We start from the raw sequence: 9,880 nt of genomic DNA on the forward strand, positions 1-9,880 counted from the left end.
GAGCCGTCGCTTCTCTTGATGCAGGCAAAGAACTTGGCCTGGTGCCCGTTGATGTTCTTCTCCGTGACCCAGTCCATCCAGAGGCACTCGTCCGGAGAGGAGATGTAGCAGGGGATCATGGGGCAGCGCGTGATCTAGGAAGAGGGGGTGCGAGGTGGACTCGGTGGAGGGCTGAGGCCGCGCGGGGGCACCCCCAGACCCCAGCAGTGCGCCAGGCGCAGGCGGTCAGGGCGCTTTGCTGAATGAATGACCCAGTGAGTGAAGCGGGGAGGGCGGGGCCTGGGACTGGAGCCGAACCCACTCCATCAGCAGCCCCGCCGACGCCCCCTGCTCTCCAGACAGCAGGAGGTGGCCTGCCCAAGGGGAGACGAAGCCTGGGGGAGCCCCGTGCAGGGCCTCTGCCCCCCAGCTACCGCACGGCTTTGGGCCAGCCGGTCGCCTTCTCTGGGTGTGGCAACATGGCTTTAGCTCCCTCCCACCCTCCCGGGGGTCTAACAGCAACGATTACAACAACAACAACAACAAACAACAACGGGGCTTCTGTTTCCTGGAGACACTGAGACGGGGCGAGTGAAACGAAAGGTTCGGCACGGTGCGGTCACGCACGCGGCTCAGCGGGGCCGCACGCACGGCTGAGGACCCCGAGTCCGCAGCCTGAAGCCGTGACGGCCGCGCACGGAAACAGGCAGGACGTGTTTCCGATTTCATGCTGGACACGGAGGAGTCTGCTCAACGTACGTGCAGCTGTGGGTCGGAATCCACGTTTCGAAGGAGCCAGGGCTGGGCTGATGGCCACCCACGAGGATGGACGGCAGGGCTGCACGCAGACCCGACCGGCACCGGCCAGTCCCAGCGGCCCCGCCAGCGGGGTCGTGCTGGCCCAGCACCTTCGGGACCCAGCCTCACTAATGGTGACACAGAGGGGCGCCTGGTGCCCAGCAGTGCTTCCTGTGCTGGGGCTGGCAGGGAGGGATGCGGGGACGGGAAGTGTCCCATGACAGGCTCCAGGGCCGGGGACCGTGGAGCACGGCTCACCCATGGCCCTGTGTCAGCGTTGCTCTCCCTGGGCTTGGCACGGCCACTGAGCCGCTTTCAGGAGGCGGGGCTGGGGTCTCGGGCATTCGACACACACAGACCCTCACGTTCGCAAGGACCCACGCGTGGGAACGGCCGGGACGTTGGCGAAAGTGTCACACCTGGGACACTTTCACAAGACATACGAGTCTTTGCACCTAGAGAAATACTCATAGGAGAATGTTCTCCCCATGAACTTCCTCTTCCTGGAAGCTACAGGCCACACAGCCAGATACCCCTGGCAGAGGCGTGTCTCAGGGCTCTGCAGGGCCCAGGGCCCAAAGGCTCTGTCCCTGTCCTAAGTCAGGCCCCTGTGGAGTGAGAGGCCCTGGAAGGCCAGGGATAAACCCGGGCAGCCCCACTGGAGGCGGCGGTAGGAGGGGAAGCCTGGAAGGAGACGATGCCAGCTTACCTTGCACTCGCAGCCCATCTGGTACCTGTGGTTCAGGCTCTTCTTCTGGGTGGTGCTCAGGGTGTCCCAGGGCACGATGAAGTCACAGAGGGTAATGTACATCTTGCCGTTCCCCTCGGCCTTTCCTAAGGAGAGACGGGGGTCACCAAGCTCAGGGTAAGTGACAAGTTCCTCCCCTCCTCTGCCCACCTCCCGCATCTGGATGCAGCTCAGGCAGGTGGAGGTTAATTCAAACATTACGGTGTGCTGTGGGCTGAGCTGTGTCCCCCCTAAATTCATATAATGAAGCCCGAACCCCCAGCACATGATGCGACGGTATTTGAAGAGAGGGTCTTTAAAGAGGTGATTAAGTTAAAATAAGGTCATTAGGGTGGGCGAGCTCTGATCCAGTGTGACTGGTGTCCTTACGAGGCGATGAGGGCACAGACACACAGAGGGACGGCCACGTGAGGACGCAGGGAGAAGACGGCCGTCTGCAAGCCGAGGACAGAGGCCTCGGGGGAACGACCCTGCGACACTGTGACCTTGGACTTCCAGCCTGCAGACTGTGATGACATAAACGGCTGTGGTTTAAGCCACCCAGTCCGTGCTATCTTGTTACAGGAGCCCGAGCAGACTAACACATCACGGACTGTTTACTCCGAGTCTAAGAGAATGCATACTCACTGTAGAAGACTGAGAAGCAAAAAATAACTTTAAAAAACTCCCTATTTACACCCATTACCTGCAGCTAACACTTCGATGTATTCCCTAATATTCTTTTATGCACACGTGCTGATATACAGAAGATCACGTTGTATGTAGATTGTACTGGTTTTCATCAAACGTTTATTCACGTGCATTTCCTGCATTTGATGTTGAAGAAACCCTCCATTCTGGGTTTTTCCATTATGAATAGCAAAAACATGGAATTTCATAAAACTGGAAATCTGCTCTGAATTCGTGGGGATGCTGAGGTGCTATTCATCTCTCCCACCTCAGCTTCCCGGCCCACCCCGCCCCCCGCCCCACCTTTGCTGAAGAGCTCACACTGGCGACAGCCTTGTCGTAGATACCCCTGGCAGAGGCGTGTCTCAGGGCTCTGCAGGGCCCAGGGCCCAAAGGCTCTGTCCCTGTCCTAAGCCAGGCTCCTGTGGAGTGAGAGGCCCTGGAAGGCCAGGGATAAACCCGGGCAGCCCCACTGGAGGCGGCGGTAGGAGGGGAAGCCTGGAAGGAGACGATGCCAGCTTACCTTGCACTCGCAGCCCATCTGGTACCTGTGGTTCAGGCTCTTCTTCTGGGTGGTGCTCAGGGTGTCCCAGGGCACGATGAAGTCACAGAGGGTAATGTACATCTTGCCGTTCCCCTCGGCCTTTCCTGAGGAGAGACGGGGGTCACCAAGCTCAGGGTAAGTGACAAGTTCCTCCCCTCCTCTGCCCACCTCCCGCATCTGGATGCAGCTCAGGCAGGTGGAGGTTAATTCAAACAATACGGTGTGCTGTGGGCTGAGCTGTGTCCCCCCTAAATTCATATAATGAAGCCCGAGCCCCCAGCACATGATGCGATGGTATTTGAAGAGAGGATCTTTAAAGAGGTGATTAAGTTAATATAAGGTCGTTAGGGTGGGCAAGCTCTGATCCAGTGTGACTGGTGTCCTTACAAGGCGATGAGGGCACAGACACACAGAGGGACGGCCACTTGAGGACGCAGGGAGAAGACGGCCGTCTGCAAGCCGAGGACAGAGGCCTCGGGGGAATGACCCTGCGACACTGTGACCTTGGACTTCCAGCCTGCAGACTGTGATGACATAAACGGCTGTGGTTTAAGCCACCCAGTCCGTGCTATCTTGTTACAGGAGCCCGAGCAGACTAACACACCACGGACTGTTTACTCTGAGTCTAAGAGAATGCATACTCACTGTAGAAGACTGAGAAGCAAAAAATAACTTTAAAAAACTCCCTATTTACATTACCTGCAGCTAACACTTCGATGTATTCCCTAATATTCTTTTATGCACACGTGCTGATATACAGAAGATCACGTCGTATGTAGGTTGTACTGGTTTTCATCAAACGTTTATTCACGTGCATTTCCTGCATTTGATGTTGAAGAAACCCTCCATTCTGGGTCTTTCCATTATGAATAGCAAAACCATGGAATTTCATAAAACTGGAAATCTGCTCTGAATTCGTGGGGATGCTGAGGTGCTATTCATCTCTCCCACCTCAGCTTCCCGGCCCACCCCACCCCCGCCCCGCCTTTGCTGAAGAGCTCACACTGGCAACAGCCTTGTCGTTAGCTGGGCAGGAGAAAAAGACGAACGAGCGTATTCTGGTGGGTGACAGAACCTCACGAGGGCCACAGAGGTGATGTAAAACCATACCCCTCCTGCCAGGATGGCAGTAATGCTAGTGATGAGCACCAGGGCCCAGCACCCCAGAGGCAGACAGGAGCCTGGGCTGCCCCTGAGCACCACCCCGCCAACGTGACAAAGCTTTAGTGCATCCAGCCGAGTGGCCTCAGGCACAGCGCCGGAGCGGAAAATCCGCTAACAGAAACGTACTTGATGAAGTAATCATGCAGCTTGTGCCCTGTCCCCTGCCGGCATAAATGGCACTGTGATCTATCTCTGGAAGAAACAGACCGGCCTGCCCGAGGCTGCACTGGGCACAGGTGACATCGTGTGTGCTGGGCAGGTGGCAGGAAGCACTCCCTGGATATGAATCCTATGTCCTCACTTCTGTCTCCCCGTTCCTCTTAGCTCCGGGGGCTCTGTCTCTCCTTGTATCCGACTGGCCTAGCGTAACATTCCAGGGGAGGAAAGGGAGTCCATGGATGGAGAGGCAGGATTACTACTGCGGCACATATGCTGAATCCTAAGAACTAGAAAGAAGTGTTTAGGTGGCCTTCGCCACTTCAAAAGTAGATCTTTGGCTTTTTCTTCTAGACCCGTAGCCATTTCCTGGGAGTTCAGGGTAGCTAAGGAAGGAGCACACTTGGCAGATGGCCAGTAACTCGCTGCTACATCCCGGGTTCCTCCGGCATTTACTACCTGTGCAGGTGTCCTACCGCCCTTCCCCCGCCCAGCCTTGACATTCCCCGCGGATGGGCTGAGCTCCATTCTGGTTCTGCCCTCTGACCCTCTCGAGCGACGTCTGTTGTGCCCTCGTCTGGCATCAACGTCCCCCTTTCTACTGCTCGTCGTCCTTAGGTACCTTGGTCCTTCATTCGCATAAGGTAGGGGCTGCGTCTTGGTCCTGTTTTGGCCACCATCCCTCGCTTTGCAGTAACTGCTCAGTAAAACGTTCCCGATGACGACCTTCGCTTTTGACCTCTGCACCACCAGTTCGAGCTTCCGCAGAGAGGAAGCAAAGGCAGGACGAGGTGACGAAATGCAAACCGTACCTTCTCTCAACGGCCCTAGTTCCCGGGCGAACGTGAACTTCGGATGTCATGCATAAATGGGGGAGCATCTCGGAACATTAAGAGACAACTGAGACTTGGTGTGAGCGTCTGTGACAACATTCTACTCACGTCTGCCTCGGAAACAAAGCAAAGCCGCTCTTAGACACGGAGAGACAGGAACTCGCTAACGTCTGTAACTGAGAGTGTATGTTTACTTTGCCTTTTGGAAGAGAAGACTGTAGAATAAATCTACAGGGCCAATTCCATAAAGAATCCTGAACACACAAGTGTCTCCTGGGGCCGACTCGGCATGTGACGTTGAGTCATCAGCCCGAGAAAAGTGGGCTGCCTCGGGCTGTGTGGTCGCTTGCAGGGCTGCAGCCAGTGCTGGCAGAGCGATTTATTGCACCCCGTGATTTCTGGTTAGCCCATCCCGACTCCAGGAGAGAACGATCTGGAATCTGTGCTTCAGAAAGTCAGCACCAGATCGGACCTGGGCTAATGTCATTGAGCCTGGGGAAGAAGCCGGATTAGGCAGGTTCCTCTGTGGCGGGCGAGCCAGCCACCATGAGAAATGCCTTTTGTTGATCTTATGCTCCGTGACCAGTTAGGATACTGACCACGAAGGGCCACAGAAGATTAAGATTATGTCGAGAGAGTCCCTTTGCAAGGGAGCTGACCGACCTCGGCCGCTGGGCGCAGCCCTCCTGAGTACGTGCTCACTGGCTACTCAGCACCTCGCGGATGAAAGGTCTGCCTCTGACCCAGAGCACGAAGGGTTCTCACTAGAAGCTGGCTGTCCGTCCTGGCTGCACGCCAGACTTTCCTAGGGGGAGCTTTAAAAATGCTGATGCCCGAGCCCCAGCCCCAGAGATACCACAGGACTTGGCCGGGGGTCGGCCTGAGCACCAGGATGTTTGCGAACTCACTCCCTGTGGCAGTGTAGTGAGCGGTGCGGGCGGAGGACCGCTGGGCGAGAGCTGGGGCATCCAGACGTGAAGCCAGGACTGAATGAGCCACAGGGGGATGTAAGAGACTGGGAGTTGGGAAGACCAAGGTCATGTGCTGGCCACTTGGGAGGAAGGGATGCAGCGTGTAGCATCTGCCGACGCCTGCGGTGTACACACTCCCACGCGGGCTGATCTTAAGCTACCAACACGACGTCAGCCAACATCTAAGAATCAGTTCATGAAAATGGGGACAGGCATATCTATCTGGTGCACCTGGGGCTCCCGGCTCCATCTCCTTATTCCTTAGTTTTCCTCACCTGAAAAGTGGGAATCACAATAGTGCCTTCATCACAGAGGGTCGCAAGGATTAAATGGAATCGGCATGAAAAGCATTTGGAGAGCATCAGTGCCAGGAAAAGGGCATCCGATTCCTATTGACGGGGAGGTGCTGAACCCAGACCAAGGTCACTTTACCACCCTGGAGCCACCACGAGGGGACCCCACCCCGCCCTCCTTTAAACAGTGCTTCCGCAGCTCTGCAGTTCAGCCAGACAGCCCCTAGAGGGCGATGTGAGGAGTCCGAGCTCTCTGGGGTTCCTTACCCACCCGGCCAAAAAGGGCAGAAAACCAGAAGCCGTTGGTTTGTTAGGGCTGTAAGTTCCTTGCACCACGAGACGTTTCATCTCCACTCTCTTCTCTGCAGATCTTATTTTTTGGATCATAAAAGTAACAGATGTCATAATTTGCAGAACTTAGCAAATACAGGAAAGCAGAAAAAAGGAGACATAATTAACGCCAACGGGCGGGCTGACTTCCTTCCGCATTGCTCCGTGCTCACGCCGAAGCATCCTCCTCACCCCGCCCCCGGTGGGCGCCCGCCCCTGTGCCCCACGCACCATGCAACCCTCTGCCCTTGCCGCTTCCCATGCTACCGTGACGGCAGAGCCAGGACGTAAGCTGATTTTTGCCCCTGTACCCCTCTCTCCGTGCGATGTTATTTTTCTTACAAAAATAGTAGGTCCTGGGAATGGAAAAACGGCGCTGCTGCCTTGGAAAACAGTCTGGCAGCTCCTCAAATGATTAAACACAGAGTCACCATATGTCCTGCGATTCTGCTCCCGGGCGTCCGTGCGGGAGAAATGAAAACACACGTCCACGCAAAGCCTCGTACACGAATGTTCGCAGCAGCATCATTCATAACAGGCCAGCGGTGGACGCAGCCCCAGCGGCCGGGAAACGATGACCGGGGAGACGAAGGTGATGCGTCCTCCAGTGGAAAGTCACGAGCAACAGAGGTCGACACGAAGGACCACACGGTATATCACACGAGTCCGTCAATACCGAAGCGGGGACCGGGGGTCGGAAAGTAGATGAGTGGTCGCTAAGAGCCAGGGTGGGCGGAGAACGGGGGTTGGGGCGGGGGGAGCGGCTAAGGGTTAACGGGCCTGGACTGTGGTGATGGTTGCAGGCCTTTGCCACGTCACCGAAACCATCGGCCTACACGCTTGCGGGGGGTGAACTGTATGGTGCGTGAATTACATCACAATAAAACTGTTAAAAACAACAGATGCTCTTAATGAGAAATTTAGGATGTTCAGACGTGCCCGTAAAAGAAGAAAAAAATGTCCCTCATCTCCAAGGAGAGAACAAAAGTCTGGGTGTAGGGACTAGGAAACCAGGTCGAGAAGTCCCCGTGTCCCCTTCGCTGCCCGGGCACCGTCCTCGCCGCAGCGACCTCCCGCCCGGCGCCGAGGTCGGCATCTCTTCCAGACACGACGTCTGGGTCCTGCACCTTCGAGGGTCTCTCTCCCTCTCCCTCTCTCTCTCTCTCTCTCTCCTCTCTCTCTCTCTCTCTCTCTGCACCCTCCAAGCACCCGCTCACTGCTCCGTCCGCTCCCACACAAAGCCTGTCTCATCGCCTCTCGTTCCTCCTCCCGACCCCCGCAGTGGGGACACGCGCTTGCTTCTCAGGGCCCCCCCTGCCGAGCTCCCGCCGCACCAAGCACAGGGCTGGGCACTCACGGGCGCCTGCTAGATGTGTCGATTTTGGAATATTCTCAGCGGAGGGGGAAAAGGTACAAATGACCTAAACAGAAGGAAATCCTCCAAATCATGGAGATTTGGATCCGGACTTAATTTTCATGATTAAATTTGGACCGTGGAGCAAAACACATTGTCAGTGTAGGGGAGCTGACCCTCCTGACGGCTTTTCCTGTCAGCTTGTGATCTGACCCCACCCACCTCCCCTACACAGAGGGCAGCAGTGTCCCTTACTGCCCGACAAGCACTGGCCAGTCCAGTGGCCACCAGCCGCACGAGGGGTCACATTTACACTTAAATGAAAGCCCCCGTGTCTCGGTCGCATTAGCCATGGACACGGGCTCATACGTTCAACAGCCGCGTGTGGCTGTCACACTAGGCAACACAGACGTAGAGCATTTCCACTGTCACCGGACGGTCTATTAGACCAGTCTCCAGGCTGGGCAGTTCTGCCCTCTAGGGGACATCAGGTGATGTCTAGAGACCCCACACTGGTAGGGAGGATGTTATGGCGATTAGCGGGTAGAGGCCGGGAATGCAGCTAAATGTCCCACAATGTGTAGAAAAGCCCCCGTGACAAAAATTGACCTCGTCTCAAATGTCACCGGCACTGAGGCCGAGGAACCGGGCTCTAGACTCCCGGGGTGCCGCCTGGCTGGGCAGGCCACAGAGGCAGGAGAAAGAAGTAAAGAAAGATGCTTTATTTACAAACATAGTTCAAAAAGAAAGATGCAACAATAAATATAATGTGGTCCATCCAGACAACGGAACATCATTCAGCCTTAAAAAGGAAGGAATTCTGACACCTGCTACACCACGGATGGATCTAGAGATCATCGTGATACACTGAAGGACAAATATTCTATGATTCCACTCACATGAGGGCTCCGGAATAGTCACATTCATAGAGACAGAAAGTGGACCGGAGGTCGCCGGGGGCTGGGGCGGGAGCTGGGGACTCTGTTCAGCAGGGCAGAGACTCAGTTTGGGAAGACGAGAGAGTCCTGGAGATGGTGGTGACGGCTGCACGACACCGTGACTGTACTCGATGTCACAGAACTGTGCACTTAACAATGGTTACAGCGGCAGATTTTATGTTATGTATATTTTGCCTCAATAGAAAAAGAGACGCTGAACCAGGGAGAGGGCCTGACAGTATCAACAGATTTAAAACAAGGTTTCGACCCTCCCTCCCGCTTCCTGACCAGCCTTGCCCAAGCCTCCCTTTCAGGATCAAAGGGCAAAAGTTCTCACCTCTTTGTGTCGCCTGACCTTGAATTTCCTATGACTATCGGTTGACTTTGTTTCTTTTCATTAAGGCTCTGTCCTACCTGCTGCCTCTCAGGCTGCCCACCTGCCCGCCCCGGAGCCCGGAGACGCAGACCCGACAAGCCTCTAAGGATGTTCCCTGCACACACCTGCAATGAGATATTCCTTCTTTCCTCCAACGTCCAGCGAGACCCCGCATATGGCCGAAGAGGGGGCCGTGTAGATAAACTCTATGTCCTTGTCAGGTCCTTTGAACATCTGGAAAAAACATGGGCGCGGAAATGTCAGGGGAGGCTGCACAGCCGGCGAATTCCGAGCCCGACCTGCCCCAGGGGTCCCGCCAGCGCGGACGGGGGACAGAAATGCGCCAGGGAGACGGGGAGAAGACAGCGCTCCTGATGAGAAGCGATTCTTTGGCGTCATTTATCGCTTAGTGTGGCAGCTGTCGGCAGGCAGAACACTGTCACCCAGAGGGACCCGTCTGGGTGGAACAACACCTGCGCTCTTCCTGCTACCCGCGAGGTCATTTCAGAGTCTCTGCGGAGGGGCTTGTACACCTCCCCGGCGGTGCTGACCCATCGTGGGGGTCGCCCCTGTGTACACTCCCAGGAAGTGTATCCAGCACCAGCGACTTGACGCAGAGCGGAGAGGTGCCCGTGGTTAGGGTGTAACTCTGGGGTGTGATGTCTCGACCTCTGATTTACTTACAGCCTTTGGGACACATCTACTGCCCAGGTGAAGGGGGTTTGTT

The 9,880-nt window shown here is 55.9% G+C and overlaps 1 protein-coding gene across 1 annotated transcript in view; it reads right to left on the minus strand.

Annotated features, from left to right (window-relative positions):
• TIMP2 (TIMP metallopeptidase inhibitor 2) overlaps positions 1–9,880 on the minus strand; it is a 12,953-nt gene that overhangs the window by 551 nt on the left and 2,522 nt on the right. Inside the window, exons 3-5 of the mRNA XM_023531635.1 lie at positions 9,279–9,387; positions 2,718–2,842; positions 39–134 (exon numbers count right to left, since the gene is read on the minus strand). Of these exons, the coding sequence (XP_023387403.1) occupies positions 39–134; positions 2,718–2,842; positions 9,279–9,387 (330 nt within the window). The remainder of the gene's footprint in view (positions 1–38; positions 135–2,717; positions 2,843–9,278; positions 9,388–9,880) is intronic.

Source organism: Pteropus vampyrus, unplaced genomic scaffold (genome assembly GCF_000151845.1).
Source record: "Pteropus vampyrus isolate Shadow unplaced genomic scaffold, Pvam_2.0 Scaffold72, whole genome shotgun sequence".
NCBI lineage: Eukaryota > Metazoa > Chordata > Mammalia > Chiroptera > Pteropodidae > Pteropus > Pteropus vampyrus.